Raw genomic sequence first — 19,142 nt, 5'->3', positions numbered from 1 at the left:
AGCACCAATAACGATAAATATAAAATACCGCATCACTTTTTCCTTGGGCGTATTAACTACTGGACACGACACTCAACGATTTACTACCGTATTCAAAGCGTCTACCTAAATATGAAAATACCGGTCCCATCCCGACCGGTAGAATATTTCCTTATTATCATTAGAATTAATATAAGAAATGTTATTGCCTTAAACAAATGGCCGTTAATTATGTCGGAGTGTGGAATAACTAATGGACTTACCGGGCGGGGGTGGAGCTAAGGTCCGGCTCTTGTAATCCATAAGGGGGGATGGTGACTCACGGGGAGATGTTAGCTCGGACTTCGGCCAAGTTCGGGCTGGAAACTCGGCTTCGGCGTAGGCTAACGGAGAAGTTCCGGTCCGTTTCGGTAAAATTGACCGCCTCGGAGTATTGCGTAGCCTGCTGGGGGGGGGGGGCGGTGAATCTCCGTATGAAGCGTTGTGGCCCTGTTTCCCCTCCATTTATTTGGACACCATCGGGAGACCCGGTGCTAGCTGTGGCGGGTGATGTGGCCGTCATTCTCCCTCGAAAAGCTTTTTCTTAAGGTTATGACACCTTACCTACGCAGGTAGGGTGTTGGCTGGATTCGCTATAGCATCCCCCATCTTAATCCCCTCAGCTATAATTTTCTTTATTATAATTTAAATAAATATTACAAATATTATTTCCTTAAACCAATTGCAGATATAAATTAAAAAAATAAATGAATTTAAGACTTAGAACGGAATTAAGTTGTAACAAAAAAAAATCAAAAATGATAACTATGACAACACTTTGTCATTGAGCGTTTTAACTACTGGACACGGCACTCAACGATATACCATCGTATTCAAATCGTCCACCTAAGAATGAAAACCCCGGTACTATCTGGACCAGTTGAAAATTTTCTTATTATAATTAAAATTAATATAAGAAATGTTATTGCCTTAATCAAATGGCCCTTAATTAGATGTCGGAGTGTGGAATAACTGGCAGATTTACCGGGGTGGGTGGGTGGGGGTAGAGGTCCGACTCTTGTAACCCCATGGGAGATGTTAGCTCTGATCAAAATGATCCCGAATCTTCGGCTCCGACGTCGGACAGATTTGGGCTGGAAACTGGTTTTCGGAATTGCTATAACAGCTCCCTCCATCTTAATTAAGATCCCTGATGCGTGCGAAGTTGAAGCTGGTCGTCCCATTGTTGCACTTTCTACTGGGTTGACTGGGTTGAGTGGCTTGCGTCAAAGGTGCGACTATCGGTAGTACAGAGTTCTACTAGCCATGTTGAATTTGTTATCTGTCCAGACTCCGGGGCGCTGGCCTGGGGGGGGTGGAGGGGGAACCGTATATATCAATTAAACAAACCAACTTTAGACCTATAGAACGTTATTAAATTAACAAAGTAACAAAAAATTAGAAATAAAACGTACTGAGGCAGTTTGTCCCTGGGCGTATTAGATACTGGGCACGGCACTCAATGATAACCCACCGCATTCAAAGCGTCCACCTAAACATAAAAAGCGCCGGTTTTTTATCTGAACTGGTAGAATAATTTTTTTTGTTATTATTAAAATTAATATAAGAAATGCTATTGCCTTAAGCAAATGGTCCTTAACTAGAGGTCGGAGTGTGGAATAACTGGTGGATTTACCGGGAAATTCGAGGTTTGGCTCATATTTATAACCCGTAAAGGCTGTGTCGAACTGAGAGATGTTAGCTTTGATCAAATGGTCCTGAAATTTTCGGCTTCGACTTCGGATAGGTTTGAGCTGGAATTTGAGTTTTTGGATTGCTGTGGAATCGCATGGAGCATCGTTATAACAAATTTCTGACCATATGCCTTAAATAAATTGTAAATATTAATAAAACAAGAATTCAACTTTAGAACTAGAACGTCATTAAATTAACAAAGCACCAAAAAATTAGAAATAGAAAATACAGAATTAGTTAGCACTTGGGCTAATTAACTATTGGACAGGGCACGGCACTCAACGATATATCACCGTATTCGGAACGTTTAGCTTAAAAATTAAAACCCGAGCCTAGCCCACCCGGTAGAACATTTCTTTTATTCTAATTAAAAAAATATTACACATGTTTTTTGCCTTAAACGAATTACGAATATCACAAAAAAACGATAAGCCAATTTAAGACCTAGAACGTTATTAAATTAACAAAGCGGAAAAAAACGAGAAATTGAAAATACAGAATCAGTTTGTCTTTGGGCGTATTAACCATTGGACACGGCACTCAACGAGATACCGCCGTATTAAGTACATTTATTTATAAAAACTTTAGTCCATTGATAATTCCCCTCCCCTCCCCTCCCCCCCCCCCACCGATATATATATATTTTTTTATTTTAATCAAAACAGATATTACAAAGTTTATTTCCTTAAACAAATTGCAAATATCAATAAAACCAATAAACCAACTTACGCCCTAGAACGTGATTAAACTAACAAAGCAACAAAATTGATAAATAGTATATACTGGATCACTTTGTCCTTGGGCGTTTTAACGATTGGACACGGCACTCAACGGTCTTTACCGCCGTTTTCCAAGCGTGTACCTAAAAATTCAAAATCCCGGTCCTATCCTGACCGGTAGAATATTAGAAATGTTATTGCCTTAAACAAATAGCCCTGGAGTATGTAATAACTGGTGGATTTACCGGGAAGGTCGAGGTTCGGCTCTGGTAACCCGTAAGGGTGGGATGGGTAGCGCACCGACAGATGTTAGGTCTAATCGAGTGATGCTAGTAGCTTTAGCTCAGACTTCGATCTGGTTTGGGCTGGCAAACTGACTTTCGGAAATTGCTATAACATCCTTCCCATCTTAATTGAGACCGCTGATGCGTGAGAAGTCGAGGCTAATCGTCCCATTGTGGCACCTTCTGCTGGGTTGGTCGTTCCCTTGCGTCGAAGGTGCGACCATCGGTAGCCATGCTGGCTTAGGGATGCTGGCGAAGAGGATTCTGATAAAAGATCTTCGGAGTGAAGGTTTGTTGCATCGCTTGAAGCAACGGTATCCGAATTTCTAACCACACGCTTTATATAAACTGTGTATATTAATAAGACAATAAACCAATTTTAAACCTAGCCACAAAAAATTAGAAATAGAAAATACTGAAACAGTTCGACCTTGGGCGTTTTAACTACTGGACACGGTATTCGACGATATATCCACCTGAAAATGAAAACCACCGATCCTTTCTGGATCGGTAGAATAATTTTTTATTATAATTTAAATTAATATAAGAACTATTGCTGCTATTGCCTTAAACATATAACCTTTAATTAGAGGTCGGAGTGCGGAATAACTGGTGAATTTACCGGGCGGGAAGTCGTGATCCGGCTCTTGTAACTCTTAAGGGGAGTTGTTAGATATGATCAAATAGTTCTATCTCCAGCTCCGACTTCGACTTTGATCTGGTTTGGGCTGCATACTGGGTTTCGGAATCGTTATAGTCCACTGATGCGTGCGAAGTCGAGACTGGTCGTTCCATTGTAGCATCTTCTGCTGGATTGAGTGGTGTGCGTCAAAAGCGCGTCCATCGGTAGTATAGGAGGGCCTACTGGACATGCTGGATTTGTCACCTGTCCGAGCTCGTCGACGTTGGCGTAGAGGATTCTGATAAGAAATCTTCGGGGTATAAGAATGTTGGAGCACCGGTATATTAATTTCTGAACGCATGCCTTAAATAAATTGCATACATCAATAACACAATAAACCAACGTTATGAAATAAACAAATATTAGGAATATCGATACATTACCTACGGGACACGACAATCAACAATATACCGCCGTATTCAAAACGTGTACTTAAAAGAAAATCCCGAGCCTATCCCGCCCGGTAGAATATTGTTTTTATTATATTCAAAATAAATATTACAAAGGTTATGTATGGTCTTACATAAATCGCAAATATCAATAAACCAACTTTAGACCTAGAACGTTATTAAATTAACCGGTAGAATATCTTTTATTGGCCGGTGGAATTCGTTTATTTTATTTTATTTTATTTTATTTTAGCCGGTGGAATTTTTTTATTATAATCAACATAAATATTACAAATGTTATACCCTAAAACAAATTGAAAATATCAAAAAAGCGATAAACCAACTTTAGACCTATGACGTTATTAAATTAACCGATGGAATTTTTTTTATTATAATCGAAATAAAAATTACAAATGTCATATATATATATATATATATATATATATATATATATATATATATATATATATATATACATATACATACAAACGAACCGGTGTAAATCAACGCAAATGAACAAAAAAAACCGTAGACATGAATTCTCAGTCGCATTATCAACACTTTCGATATACGAAATAAAACATGAAAAATAGCCACGAGAAATATTTATAATAATAACTCTACCAAGCAAAAAAGTCAATTCAAATATGTCCTGAAAGAGTCAATCCAATTAACACGCACGGTAATAGAAAAATCCAAAAACACCTTACCGTTAACAATTCCCGGCTTACGACGTACACAAAAACTCTTTAACTGAATAGTGAAGACTAAAGAACAGCGCGCATTGTGAGGTCAACGAAAAGGCCAAAAAGTGCGCGATGTATACAACTTGGAACTGTATTGATAAATGACCTTTAATTGTTCCAAAGTAAATACCGATAGACAAAAAACTAACTATTTGGACCACCCAGGGGGGGGGGCGGCTCTACCCTTTAACCCTCTTATCTCGGCTGACTGCGCTAAAACAAGATTTGACCTTTATAATTTCAACCGTAAAAAAAATGTTAGACTTTATTAACTATTACCATATGTAACATAATTCCTCATAAGTATGCCACTACACCTTTATTCCATTCAAAAATCTTCACTAACGGTTTGTTTCACCACGAACCAGTAGAAAGGTGGACTACATTAGATTTTAACCTTTTTATTCATCTTAGTAATTTTGGGAGTCACACTATTGGCTACTAACATATTTATTTAAGCCAATGGAAAACCTCTAAATTGATAAGGAATTTTTTGCGTCGGAATTTTAGTCAGCCCAAGGTAGCTTTATTGAAATTTATAAACTCGCTCGGTTTGTACGGATAAAGTTAAATAATGAGTAATTTAGAAAAAAGAAAAGGTTGGGGAAAATGATCAATAAGTGATCGCTTTCCGAAAATGGAAAAAGTGGTCGAAGTGGAATATTCCACCAGCGTTATTAAAACCCATATCAAGCCTAGAAGAGTTAGGCCTAGGCTCGAAAGAATCTGCAAAAACTCCAACCTTGTAAATGCGCCCGAAAAGCCAAAACTGAATTTCAACTATTTTTTTTAAAATAAACCTGCTTCTTTTATTTGACAATGCAAATTTATTATGGAACGTGAGTCTCCGATAACTTCATCAAATTAATTACATTGACAGAACGTGACTATATTGTAGTACATTTTAGCTCCTAAGCCTTGGTTGTTCAAACCGGTTTGTTTACTAAAATAATGGCCGTCGGTTTATCAGACGTAGAGCTAATTGTTCGACGGCAGTATCGGAATTTGAGATTCGATGACGTCAAATATTACATCAAATATGACGTCAAATAGTACGTAGGGTACGGATGACGCAATATCTGTGAAACAAACCGTTAGTGAAGAAATAGAGCTAGTGGCATACTTATGAGTAATTATGTTACATATGCTATTACTATATACTGCTCTTCCGAGTAAGCTGAGTTAATAATTTTCAGTGAATCGGAATGTGTATCGGTGGTTCTGTGGTAGAACGCTCACATGTCATGCAAAGGGCTCGGGTTCAAATCCCGACGATACTCTCACAAGTTGATAATGTATGCCGTAAACAATTAAACAAGTAAAAAAAAGCATGTCATGATAAAAAAAGATGCCCACGTAGCACGATTTATATTTCAGAAACACCTAGCTACTTGGTCAAACTTAGGCGTTTTACCAGCTCAACTCACGATGGGTAGACGTATCTGATCTTCTTTGCTAACTACAGAGATAGGTCTGAAAATCGCGTCGTAGTTATGGAAAAACAGAGAGAAAAAGCAATCGAGTTCGTTTGTTGAAACCCAAATTTACACATGTTTTAAAACGCGAAAACGCAAACCAAATGGGGACTGATCAAACTCAAGTAAATCCTGAATGTTCGGTCCAAGAAATTTCTAATCAGAAACTTCCCAGATAAAACAACTCTGCCAAATGCCAATGTAAAAGAAGTCAGCTAATGAGTCCGACACTGCTGAGATGACTAGATCTGGAAGAGTTTCAAAGAACCCATTAAAGTTTAAACTTTCTTTGAAACTCTTATTATAAAACGGGAAGATGTTACAGTATATTCTTAAGTGTAACTGGTAGTCCTTTTATAGTCTGTGTTGTTCCTTCTACAGTAACTGGCCACAGGTCCAGTTTAAAAAAAAAAATCCTTATTTCTCAGCCTGATGGGGATCTAAGCTTAGGTTCTGGCAAACATAATATAACTACGTAGTGCGTACCCTAGATTCGAAATCACGGCGTTTCTAGATAGCGCGTTTTTTCGTGAGGCTTTTACTGAGTTCGCGCCGGAAGTCGGAAAAATCAGGCTCCATAGCAGGGTTAGAAATAAGGAATTTCAATAGATATCTCAAGATTATATTACTCACCCTTAGTTTTCTTTCGTTTAGAAACATTTTTAGAGCTACAGGCATGATCCATTATTGTTTTAAAACAATATAACGCAAAAATTTCTGGTATCGTGAAAACCGCGAGTCAAAAACACACAGCGCCATTTTCACTAAAACTTTACATTTTAACTAGATGTCGGTAGCCCTGCCAGCTCCATGTAGGCAGTTTTTTTCCGACTTCCGCCGGGAACTCAGTAAGAGCCTGCGTTACGTGAAAGGAGCTGGATTTCGAATCTAGGGTACGTAGTTATATTATCTTTGGTTCTTGCCACACGCGGCGTGACCGAGCTAGAGGCAGAGAGTGTAAAGTCGCTTTACACTCTCTGCTAGAGGTCCTTTAAGTAGACGACGCGTTTTTTCCGTAATGGCGTAATCCGGGGGCATTATTATGGTTTGGTAACGTAACGTAACTAGTTAAAGATGTCAGATGAATATTATGGCGGTAAGACGTTGAAAGAACTCTGAGAAGAGTTGGAAAAGCGAAGGGCAAAAGTTTTAAGTAGAAAAAAAATTGATCTAGTCGAACGGTAAGTTGTTATTAGAGGTTTGAAATTTATATCTCAGTTCTAAGCCTTGCTTATATAATGCATTTTTACAGGACAGGCTCTTAAGTTATGACAGAAAGAGAATATTAAAGATGAGCATGTTATGGATATGCCTGGTACCTCAAATTTTATGGATATTAACGCAAATACAAACCTGCCATTTATGAATATCAAAGTTCGGGACCATCTGCTAATTATCTGACAGAAGGGACATACCAAAATTGGTAAATTCCATAATTAACCCCCCCCCCCCCCCACAAAATTTAATACTAAGAGTCTTACTAAATGGTAGGCGTTACAAAAATGATGCCAATAAAAGATATATGGAAGTAACTGATAATGTTGTTGGAAAATGTAGACTTTTATTGGAAAACTACGCCTTTGTTGGGGCTTCTCCTGATGGATTAATTTAATAGGAGATGATACAGTCATTGAAGTAAAATACTCGTATGCTTCATGAAACAAATGTCATAAATGACCAAACTGTTCCCTATTTGAAACTTGTCGATTAAGTTTTGATGCCAAAGCAGACGTCCGATTATTATTATGAGTTTGTGATATTGACATTCAAAGCTTTTGCTGTCATTAACGTAGAGGGAGATGAGGAATTCATAAGCGAAATGTGAGATATATCAGTGCAATGTTTTGAATATTATTTAAAGCCACCTTTAAAAAAAAATATTTTTACCCGAGATAATCTTTTTAAATATGCTATTTACTTTATACAAAAGAACTGTACATTCAAAATATATTTAAATAAAATAAAATCTGAAGTTTCCACTAATATATATAAATAAATGTGAATTAAATAAAGAATTTCAAAACCAACTAATTTTATTTATTTTACAAATTCCATCGATACTGCTGGGTATAAGGAACATTTCTTTCTTGAAAATGAAATAAAACCAAAACAATTTTTAAACTTGACGACTAAAATTCAAAACTTAAAATATGATATTATAAACATGTATTCCTCCATGCTATAAATATAACAGACATGGTTGTATATGAATATTACTAAAAGTGGAAAGGACTTCATACAAGCATGAAGACTTATCCGCAAATAAGCCACTGAAGAGTGTGAAAAGCTTTTTCTTAATGACAGGAGCGTTTACTAATACTACATTTTCTGAAATTACAAAGCATTGAGCAAACAAAACATATTTCTGAACCAAGCTGGGTTTGATATATGTATTGTAGCCCTTAAAATCTTGAGGGTTTTGCTTAAACCTATTAATCATTCAATATGAACCCGCTTACTCCCAATTTGCATTTTTGGGAAATTTAAAACCTCAACGTCCATTGGGCAACGACACTACACATACTGTAGAAGGCATACTATTGTGAAGTACAATGAATCAATGATAAAGCTTCAAGTCACTATGAAGAAAAACCTATGTAAAAATGAATTATATAATCAAGGCTTAAAACTGAGATGTAAATTTCAAACCTTTAATATGACTTACCGTTCGACTAGATCCTTTATTTCGACCTGAAACTTTGGTCCTTCGCTTTTTCAACTCTTCTCGGAGTTCTTTCAATGTTTTTTACGCCATAATATTCATCTGCCATTTTTGACTAGTTACGTATAGGCATAAAAATCTCATAGGTAACAGTAGAATGCTGTCGTGTAACTTGCAAATGAACCAGACGCCGTGGCAGACGATAGCCAGATCTCAGCCAATCAGAGCTCAAAGATTGGTTCTGCCAAGAATTTAGTGTCACCAGAGAGAATAACAACCGCTAACTCCCGCTATAGTTACGTGAAACCAAGGAGGATTATTATCCTCCTTGGCGAAACCACTCTACGGTCTCTCATTGGCCGAAGGTTCATAACGAACTGGCGATAAGCTCGGCCGTAGGCGGCAGCATTCTAGCAGAGAGTGTAAAGATTATGAGAGGCGTCTCTTCCTATTCCCGTAACGTTAAAATTTCGTACAAGATTTTGAGAGCGCGCGCCCATAGGAGAGGTTACGATACTATCCGACACACGATGTCGCTACTGGAATTTTTTTTAATTTTGTAAACATCCGGAAAGTATTTTTCATCAGTCATGACTGTTAAACATAGTTGAATTATGCTAATTTTAATTAAAAATTAATAAAATTCAATTCCATGAAAAATAAAGAAACGTAAGTACAAGAAAGCGGACTATTTATAATATTTTGATACTAAAAGAATTAATTTGTTTGATTAACCAAGGAAATTCATTGGAAATTTTATGAAAGGGCCGAGGCTTAACGAGAACAGAGCGGTATAAATTAAAATAATAATACGAGGAAACATTGAAGTTGGTAAAATGAGATTAATGTTGTATTTTTAACAGTTTCCTATCTATCTTTTCTGGGTTTTCATGTATTCATGGTTGATATCTTGCTTTTTAAGGGAACTATGTATGCAGAATTCTATGAAAAAAGATATCATGTTTTGGTATGCAGTTGCACATGGAGAATCTTCATTAGCTTTAAAATATTTCTTGTCAATTCTTTGAATGATGAATCTCTCCAAACGTCCTTTAATATTTGTCATGTGCGATAAAAGCTTAAAACTGGTGTCAAATACTTCATTTGTCTCCATTACAAATTTGAAGAAACTATCAGTTGGTACGATGAGGCTGCCGAAAGAAGAATTCTTTGCTGTTTTGAAAGCTTTAAAGTAAAAGAGCAGATTTGTTGGGTCAACAATTGGATTGTCTTTTTTGAGTTGACTTATGCAAGAAGAGCATTGAAGGTTTGAGTAGCAGCGGTGAATTAGATATCCTGAAATGTAACTAAGAACATTTTGTTTTAGCACGTTTGGACGATTTTCAAAATTGGAGAAATCTTCATCCGGTTCTGGAGCTGCAGTTTTAAAAGTGTCAATGTTTAAAATCATCAATGCAATTAGAATCCGGTGGTTTCAAGAGATTATTCACAGATGTAGCCCGGTATGCAGCTCGAAATTGTTGTGGATTCGGATGATCACGGTTGCCTCCTTTCTGTCTTATAGATCCAAGAAAATTATCTACAAAAGCTTGGCTAATCCTGTCCGTTAATAAAAACTTAAAACCAAAATTATCCTTTAGATCTTCCCAGAGGAGTAGCAAGGCTTGAATTGAAATTACCATTTTCTGAAATTTCCAATGGTGTAGAGTCTTTAAAACTGAAAATTGTTGGCACAGCGGATGGTGTGAGCCTATTTTTAGTTCTAATATTCATGGAACTGGCATCAATGAAATGATTCGCGCAAATTCTATGGTTAACGTGTAAATATACCGTAGTTTTATTTGTAAGCCCATCATTATTTACATTTTTCAGCCACAAAATAGAACTAAAATTTATATTAAGTTAATATGCCAATAAGCCTATCTAATGAAAATGCGAATTTACCAGTCTTTTTCCTTTGGAAACTTAAAAAAAATATAAACAAGGATTTCTTGTTTTCGATATTTTACAATTTAAAACGGAACAATATACCCCAGACATACTAAATTATTTAAAAACCTTGTAAAACTAGCATTAAAAATCTGGAAAGTTTTTGCGTCTCTTTTAAACCTAACATCGAAACGCACGCGCCGTGAGAACGGCGCCACTGGTGGCGCCATCGCTCTTACGGTAGTAGTGGACATTATTGGGAAAAAAAAAGTTAGTACGCTTTTTTGAAAGAGAGACGCCTCTCATAATCTTTACACTCTCTGATTCTAGTTACCTATGAGATTTCTATGCGCATAGGCATTACAAAACCAAAATAATGCCATACACTGTTTTAATCCGAGGGAAAGAACCCTTTCAAGGGGTACTCCATTATTATAGAGAATAGATGGCGCTACATGTCAATTTTGTTCTTTTGTCTGAAACGTCGTCTGCTTTTCACAGACTTTCGCTAAATCATAGAAAAAAGCATTCTTCTTCCAACGTCAGTAACTTTCTTCCCTCAGCATTCAATTAAATATCAAGTCTACATTATGAGAAACCCATTGTTTAAATTAAAACTGTTTTTCATATTATTAATAAAAATAAAGAAACCTATGAATAAGGATCTATTTCCTTCTTCATCTGGAAGTGTTTTTAACTTTTTTTTTAAATTGTCAGCTATTTCCAAAGGGACCGATGGAAACTCGGCCAGGAACCCTGCAGTAGTAGTCTCAGTGTTATCAATGAAGCTTGTTTCTTTGGCTTTTTGAAAAAGGGAAACTCATCTTCATTTTTTTATTAAGTCTAGAAAAAAATCCAAACATCTTGTTTTTTTTATAAAGAAAATCTTCCATCAAATTACATGTAATAAATTTATTTCCAGCCCCAAATTAATTTCACTACTAAAAGTTTCATATTTCTGTAAAATGAACAAGTTATTGGATGAAATCATACCTGAGCTGCTTTGAATTGAAAATGACCCAATGTAATGTGTGTTGTCTGATGGAGTTACACCTGTATATAACAAAAAGAAAGCACATATTTTTCTAAACATTATTGAAGATGGTACAATTTTAACTTACTTGGTGTTGGAGGACAGTCTTGAGACATTGTTGGCGAAGTCATATCTATATAAAACCAAAAAGGACAATACATTAGAAATATTTTTTCTACAATTTTTTGTAATTACATTCGCAATTAGAACTTACCCAGTATAGATATTGAAGGATATTGTTGAGGAAATGGTTAATTACTACAAGATTCATTAAATGGCGTGTTGAATTGTGAAATTGAAGAAGAACCACGCGAATTAGGTGCGCCTGTAAGAAATGTTGAAAGTTCATCCTTTAAATTATAACTTTAAAATATTTTTTTAACAAGTTCATACATTTAGTAAGGATTTAGTTCCGGAGTAGTTGGAATTGACACATGAGTTGAGTTATTGAACTGATCATATTGATAAAATGTTGAATTACTTCGAGGATCACTAAATTAAATGTTGAATTGTGAAACTACTGGCAAATCATGAGAAGTAAATAATATACACCTATCAAAAAATGATGGGAGTCCATCTAAAATAATTATTACTTAAATCACGGGTAGAAACTAGTCGAGAAATTCAAGTTAAAACTCACAAATCCAAACGAATGAAATTTAAAAAAAAAATAGATTAAGAGTTTGTGTTCCTGGTTGGGTTGCTAAAAACCTTTATTCATAATACCTTGAATTTGCTCCTAAAAATTGTTTCAAACGGATCACATAAATTGTGTTCCTTCTTACATAAACCAACTCTCATTCGGTGGTTTGACTAAACCATCATATTCATTTTGTACGTGAGTTTAAAGCTTACCATGGAGATAACGTAAGAAAAGAATAATGATAATAATAATCAGCGAGGCTTAATACCCAAGACACCACCAATTAGTGTCGAATCTTTCAAATATGATTCCTTTAAAAATCCCAGAATTGCGGAAATAAATGATCCTGTGTAACATAAGGGATCATATGTTTATTCAGATAAAATATTTAAATATAATGTTAATAGCAAATAAGATTTGAATCCAAAATTACAAGGAAACAGATTAGGGAAGAAGAAAATGAAAAAGATTATTACATAGAACTGATATGTAAAATGATTTTTTACACAAAATGAGTTCCTACGAATCCTATGCTCGAGTTTTAACAGTTCCTAAACCTCGGTCTTGCTGAAAGCCTTTCAGTATTAATGATTTCCTAAATGTCAAAGATATATATGTAATTGTAAAATGTTTATTATGTTCCTTTTTTTTAATAAAATATTACCTTTTTTATTCGTTGTATATTTTTTCATTAAACAAAATAAGCAAACATTTAATTTTAAAGTTTATTCCCAGTACATACGAACTTATTTAGGAGACGCCATATTTACGAGCAGTGCTTCCACTTTGGGAAATTTTAAATTCCATTTTCTATATTTCGGCCAAGGCCACCAATGTTAGAAATTCCCTCAAAATTTCCCTATCGATTTCTAACATAATTACGGAGAGTGTAAAGATTATGAGAAGCGTCTTTCTTTCAAAAAAGCATACTAACTTATTTTTTTGCAAAAATGTCAACTACTACCCAAGGTACGTAAAAAAAAGGGAACTATACACTACTACGGTCGTAAGTGTGATCACCTTTCTCCATGGTGTGATGGCGCCCATCGAGATAGAAAAGAAATAGAGGGGGAAAGGTTCCCGCTTTAAGGCACCCCTGTTTTTGACCACCACTCCAACCCCCCCCCCCCCCCCCCCCGCGCATATATGAAAGCGGAGATGGGCAGAATTTGCAACGCCATCTATCGATTGGCAGAATAACTAGTATTAGGCGGAGATTTCTATATTCAATTAAATATTTAATTACGACTTGTCACTTTAATAATACTTGTCTTTCCTTTGTTTGCATCAAATGACAGTTGATTTTCAAAAATGCGTAATGTATTTCATTTCACCGCGCGTCGATGGCGCCACGTAATCTGCCGATCCCAAGTATTTTTCTCTACAACCTTAGCGAAAAGTGGGTTGGCCCATGGCCGAGGGGTTGGCACTCGCGGTGACAACTTCGCTAGAGGGGGTCAGAATGAAGTTTTAAATGTTTTTGGTGTATATACAATTATAGTGCCTATATTTCCTTTTTATCTCTATGATGGCGCTACCAGTGGCTCCGGTCTCACAGCGCGCGCGTTTCGATGTTAGGTTTAAAAGAGAAGCAAAAACTTTCCAGATTTTTAATGCTAGTTTCACAAGGTTTTTATATAGTTTAGTATGCCTGGGTTCCGTTTTAAATTGTAAAACATCGAAAACCAGAAATTCTCGTTTATCTTTTTTTTTAGTTCCCAAAGGAAATAGACTGGTAACTTAGCATTTTCATTAGATAGGCTTATTGGTATATTAACTCGATCTACATTTTAATTCCATTTTGTGGCTGAAAAAAAATTTAAATAATGATGGACCTACAAATAAAACTGCGGATTATTTACACGTTAACCATAGAATTTGCGCGATAGCAGTTTTATGAATATTAGAACTAAAAATAGGCTCACACCATCTGCTGTTCCAACATTTTTCAGTCTTAATGACTACATCATTGGATATTTCAGAAAATGGTAATTCAAAAGAGACTTTGTATCTCTGATAGCTATCGGATTTTAATTGATAAAACATTACAAGGCCTACAGCGAATCAAAATGGAAAAATAATTTTGGATTTAAACCCGGATTTTATAGAGACAGCTAAACGCGTACAACTAGATCACAGTTATAGCTTTTGCAATCCAACCAAAATAATCAATCCAAACAACACCTACGTAATAATCAACCACAATGAATATGGTATGATAAATATTATTTTTTAATTAAGGGCTTTTCAAATTATTTACAGCACATCTAAATGTAGAAGCCGAAGGTGAAGTTTCAGTGAAGCAAAGCAATAATCAGGCTGTCCAAGTAAAAGGATTGAAAACAAAAAGAGAGTCAAGACTTATTAGAAAAATACAATAAGCAAAATGCCAAAATTCAAAGAATGAAGAAACAAATAAGAAGCTTAAAAGAAAAACTGGCAGACAGTGAAAAGATTCGAGATTCTTAACTGGTTTTTCGAAAGAACTCTTCGATTCAGATTTGAAACTTTGACAAAGAAATAAAAAGGGAAGGAGGAATTCCACAAAGCTTAAGAAATGGTCACTTTCTCTATTCTATTATAAGCCCCAAGCATATAGGATTTGGCAAGCTGTGTTACGTCGTCCAACGAAAAGGACCTTGGAGAAAGGGCTTTGTCGCATGAAAATTGCTCTTGGTTTTAATCATTAAACATTCGAAGCCTTGAAGATGAAATTCCAGAATAAGAAACTAAGTGAAAAAGTGGTTTTAGTTTCTTTTTAATGAAATGAGCTTAAAAGAAAAACTCACCCTTGACCAATTCAATGAAATTATCGAAGGCTTTGTTGATTATGGGCCACATGGAAGAACCAAGCAGTACGCAAATCAGGCCCTTGTCTTCATGGCTAAAGGCATAAAACTCAAATGGAAACAAAACCAATTGGTTACTTCCTCACTAAGGATGCTTGCTCTGGGCAGACTTTGGAACTGCTCCTTAAAGAATGCATAAAACACCTTGAAAATAATGGCCTACTTGTCAAAGCCATAGTTTGCGACCAAGGAACAGGCAACCAAAATATCTATTTAAAAATCTCAGAATAACCACGGGAAAAGCCTTACATTGAAATTGATGGCAGGAAAATGTATTTCTTCTTTGATCCGCCTCATCTTTTAAAAAGCGTTAGAAACAATTTCCAAAAATATACAATTATGGTGGAAGGCAACTTAGTTTATTGGAAGGACCTAGAATATTTTTATTGAGTTAGACCAAAAAAAAATTGGAAAGTTCCGCGGTGCTCATAAGTTAAAATACAAAAATGTCAAGATACTGGCATTTTCCAACATGAAAGTTAGCTTAGCAGCCCAAGTTTTCAGCCGAAGTGTTTCCAGCTGTATCCAAACAGCGTTCATTGGGATTAGGAGACCTGACATTAAATAGCACATTCACCGCTGAGTTCCTTCTCCACATGAAGGATCTTTTTGATTTATTCAACAGTAGGACCCTTAATAATGAAACGCTGTGTAAGAGAGGAATGAGTATTTGACACCAGTTTTAAGCTTTTATCGAAGAATTGACAAGAAATGGTTTAAAGCTACCGAAGATTCTCCATGTACAACTGCATACCAAAACATGATATCTTTTTTCATATAATTCTGCATACATAGTTCCCTTAAAAAAACAAGATCTCAACCATGAATACCTGAAAACCCAGAAAAGATTAGATAGGAACCTGTTAAAAATGCAACATTAATCTCATTTTACCTACTTTAATGTTTCCTCGTATTTTTTTAATTTATTCCTCTCTAATTTATATTAATTACATCTTGGATTAATAATATTTTGATTACATCATATTTTTAATTTATCGTGTCCTCCTTAAGCCTCGGCCATTTCATAAAATTTTCAATGAATTTCCTTGGTTAATCAACCAAATTAATTATTTTCGTGTTAAAATAATATAAATAGTCCGCTTTCTTGTACTTACTTTTCTTTATTTTTCATGGAATTGAATTTTATTAATTTTAAATTAGCATAATTCAACTATGTTCAACAGCCATGACTGATGAAAAATATTTTCCGGATGTTTACAAAATTCAAATATTTTCCAGTAGCAGCGGTGCCAGATCAAAAATCTACAATTATCGTATCTAGGACAAAAAATTATCGATTTTCCTGGAAAATTATCGTACATTTCTTTTTAGCGCTAAATTTTAATTCATACATAAATGCGTTGAATTTAGATGATTTATTTAAAGCACTACAGGAGTTTTATTTCAGGGAAATAAACAAAATGTCTATTATCATTATTAACTGAACTTAATGTTTAAAAATGTATTGAAAATGCGGTAATAGCTAGGAGTAATAAACGCAAACTCAGGACTACGCGTACAGAAAATGTATATCATTCATTTTTAAGTAGAAAAGTTATATAAATTAATAATAAAATATAAATCGTTCTTAGGTTTTTAAAAATTTTTAAAGATTATCGTACATTATAGTACGTTGAGGCAGAATTATCGAAATAATGGTACGATATCGTACGCCATGAAAATTATAGTACGCCCTGAAAATTTTGATTAAATTATCGCACTGTGCGATAATTATCGTACGTCTGGCAACGCTGTCCAGTAGCGACATCGTGTGTCGGCTAGTATCGTAACCGGTTCAAAGGTTTTTATTCGTAACAGGGCGGCTCCAATGGGAGCTCAGCATTAATTATACAATAATACACCAGTATGGGCCACGGCCAACTTTGATCTCTCGCGCTTCAGCAGCCATCTCATTCGTTGACGTTTCTGTGTTAACCTATGGGCAAAAGATGTGTATGACGTGAACGCCCCTAGCGGATTATTATTTTTAAAATAGCTTTTACATTGAAGCCAATATGCAAACCGAGCGTGGCGCTGAACTCACTCCTACACGTTATAGCTAGGAGCAACAAACACAACACCCTAGTGGGAAATTGTCTCCCAACCCCACCCCACCCCCCCTCCCGCTCGTAAAACGTTAAGCGTAAATTAGGCTCGTGACGCTCGTCCAATGAAATTCGTACACAACCCTTCGTTAGCGTGTTTAAAGGCTAGCTGCGTTCTCCTTGTGTTTGTTGCTCCTAGGTTATAGTACAGTTTATAGGGGGGGGGGGGGGGGAATCCTTGCTCGCGGAATTTCGACGAATGTGTTGGCCGCTGTAGCCTATTTTCTATCTCTATGGCTGTAGCGCGAACAGCGCGTGATCAAAGTCAAATCTAGACACTCTCTGCTATAGGTATACAAACGCACGAGCTAAGTCTACATTCGAATTCCGGAAAAACGAAAATGAAATCAACAAGAAGTATTACACGATACAGAATAGGCGCTTAAATAACTCATTATCCCAGGAAATCAACCAGAAGTAATATTTCCGAGAGAATGATTTGTTGAAGCGTTTAATTACAGACAAATATTTAAAAGCGTCTATTTTAGCAACAAGAGTCCAAAAAAGTATTAAAAAAAAGTACTCAAGTTGAAGAAAAGAATAGACTATATTTATTTTCAATGAACTATTCGCGACCGAAACGAGTCTAGGTGGCGTAACGGCATTAGCTTCTCCGAGGTAGCGCCTATGATCTAGCGTCTGCTACAGATAAATTAAAAAGTCGTAAGAACGTTTTTTCTTAAATAAACTTATAAAAATATAAGCAAACGATGCAAAAAAAAATTATATTAAAATGTAAGTATCATTTTTTGTGAACTAAAATTGACGAATAACGATGAGGAAAAACTAATAGCGTCTTTTTTAGCCGCTACCTATCTAGGTTTCAATGGCGAACCAAAGGGGGCGTAGCGATAGTTTTCGGTCGCGAATACGATATTTTCATTCTTAAACTTCTTTGCGAGTAGCCGAGCCTCTCCGAGCGTTTATTTCCAGTTTGGGAGTCCATTCTAATCGAAATAAAGATAAAATAACCCGAAAAAAATAAACTACGAGTAATTTTAAGACCGAGTAATTGCACAAAAAAAAACGAATTACAAATCCAACGCCGTTGGCCGAGGTTTAAAGGGAATATAACCTACAAAGCAATCTTTATGGAAAACCCCTTCAGTTTTTCAAATGTCCCTGTACAGTGGTGAGAAACATTTTTAAAGCCAAAGGCGAGAGCGGCCAGAGCTGCAAGCGTCGCGTTGGTGTTCCACACCAAATACCTGAGGTTATATTCCCTTTAAGGAATAAAATTTATAATTATTCAGAAACTCGGTGTGAAAACGAAACAACAAAAGAGTGCGGCTCCAAATAAACTCTTTAAATCGACAGCAGCTACAGATTAACGTTTTAAACTCGATATACCAAAACTAAGAAAATAATTATTAACCACGCAAATTTATTTTAACGTGGTATAGATGGAGCCAGGCGCGCCGTCAATGATAATTACGAGGAGAGCAGCCGAGCGGTGTCCGCTCCGAAACCGAGAGTATGTTTTTTTCGCCTCCGTCGTTGTAAAAAATGCCTCCCCCCCCTGAATTTGAAATATAAGTCAGCGTGTAGAAGTGAGAACCTTTGTCGCCAGGCCAGTCGCCTCAATTTCGCTAGGGAACGTATCTTAATTCACTCTTTATAATTTTCCAACTTCACCTGAAAAACCCCATTCGGTCTCGTAATTTACTATTACTCGAATTAAAGTTTGGCAGTGGTTGGTGTATTTTTTATTCATTTTTGTTTTTGGTTTCCATACAATAGTAGTAGGTGTTTAATTGCAAAACTATTTAACTTTAGTGATATAAGTTAAGAGCAGAGTTTTGCCCCCCCCCCCCTCCCCCTCGCCAGGATGTCGGACAAAAGAGATGTCAGGACTGATCTCATTGAGAATCGTAAGTTAAATTTTAATTAAAATAATACGTGCTTTGTGACTATTTTTTTTTAAATAAAAACAAAAGCGTCCTTTCTGGAGA

The 19,142-nt window shown here is 35.9% G+C and overlaps 1 protein-coding gene and 3 long non-coding RNA genes across 16 annotated transcripts; 2 read left to right on the top strand and 2 right to left on the bottom strand.

Moving 5' to 3' along the window:
* The first annotated feature begins 6,897 nt into the window (after positions 1–6,897).
* LOC149940927 (uncharacterized) lies at positions 6,898–8,035 on the top strand. The gene is made up of 3 exons (XR_016481344.1): positions 6,898–7,189; positions 7,261–7,431; positions 7,500–8,035. It is a non-coding gene; the product is annotated as an uncharacterized LOC149940927 (long non-coding RNA).
* Positions 8,036–9,096: 1,061 nt separating this feature from the next.
* Positions 9,097–10,957, top strand: LOC149940926 (uncharacterized). 4 transcript variants are annotated; one of them, XR_016481324.1, is made up of 6 exons: positions 9,097–9,339; positions 9,410–9,501; positions 9,593–9,637; positions 9,749–9,937; positions 9,998–10,133; positions 10,196–10,957. XR_016481324.1 is itself a non-coding variant. In XM_090178832.1 (5 exons), the coding sequence occupies exons 3-5, from the start codon at positions 9,599–9,601 to the stop codon at positions 10,073–10,075; spliced, it is 306 nt and encodes a 101-aa protein (XP_090034958.1). In that variant the 5' UTR covers positions 9,097–9,339; positions 9,410–9,497; positions 9,593–9,598; the 3' UTR covers positions 10,076–10,957. The 4 variants fall into 4 exon arrangements, 2 of the variants coding, with proteins under 2 accessions (XP_090034958.1, XP_090034957.1); XM_090178832.1 differs by having other exon boundaries at positions 9,410–9,497; positions 9,998–10,957; XM_090178831.1 differs by having other exon boundaries at positions 9,998–10,957.
* LOC149940925 (uncharacterized) lies at positions 10,483–12,996 on the bottom strand. Of its 4 annotated transcripts, none has more exons than XR_016481327.1 (8): positions 12,901–12,996; positions 12,713–12,831; positions 11,987–12,582; positions 11,808–11,918; positions 11,682–11,726; positions 11,554–11,613; positions 11,212–11,403; positions 10,483–11,143 (listed from the first exon to the last, which is right to left on the bottom strand). It is a non-coding gene; the product is annotated as an uncharacterized LOC149940925 (long non-coding RNA). The 4 variants fall into 4 exon arrangements; XR_016481328.1 differs by having other exon boundaries at positions 11,987–12,085; XR_016481329.1 differs by having other exon boundaries at positions 11,987–12,085; positions 12,743–12,831.
* A 1,357-nt stretch (positions 12,997–14,353) lies between these two features.
* Positions 14,354–16,290, bottom strand: LOC149940924 (uncharacterized). Of its 7 annotated transcripts, XR_016481243.1 has the most exons (8): positions 16,201–16,290; positions 15,982–16,130; positions 15,812–15,915; positions 15,544–15,732; positions 15,335–15,457; positions 15,026–15,229; positions 14,707–14,965; positions 14,354–14,555 (listed from the first exon to the last, which is right to left on the bottom strand). It is a non-coding gene; the product is annotated as an uncharacterized LOC149940924 (long non-coding RNA). The 7 variants fall into 7 exon arrangements; XR_016481244.1 differs by having other exon boundaries at positions 14,354–14,965; positions 15,978–16,130; XR_016481241.1 differs by having other exon boundaries at positions 14,354–14,965.
* Between the last annotated feature and the right edge of the window lie 2,852 nt (positions 16,291–19,142).

The sequence above is a fragment of the Leiobunum rupestre genome, chromosome 6 (assembly GCF_980474605.1).
Source record: "Leiobunum rupestre chromosome 6, qqLeiRupe1.1.hap1, whole genome shotgun sequence".
In the NCBI taxonomy this organism is placed as follows: Eukaryota; Metazoa; Arthropoda; class Arachnida; order Opiliones; family Sclerosomatidae; genus Leiobunum; species Leiobunum rupestre.
The sequence above is the reverse complement of the archived record's forward strand: the minus strand, read 5'-3'. Positions and strand labels throughout refer to the sequence as shown.

Excerpts from the sequence above, each read along its gene's own strand:
- LOC149940926 (XM_090178832.1), top strand. The coding sequence starts at position 9,599 with ATGTATGCAGAATTCTATGAAAAAAGATATCATGTTTTG. Across the intron at positions 9,638-9,748 it reads AAAAAAGATATCATGTTTTG|CTTAAAACTGGTGTCAAATA; the intron begins GTATGCAGTTGC and ends GTGCGATAAAAG. Across the intron at positions 9,938-9,997 it reads ATGCAAGAAGAGCATTGAAG|CACGTTTGGACGATTTTCAA; the intron begins GTTTGAGTAGCA and ends ATTTTGTTTTAG.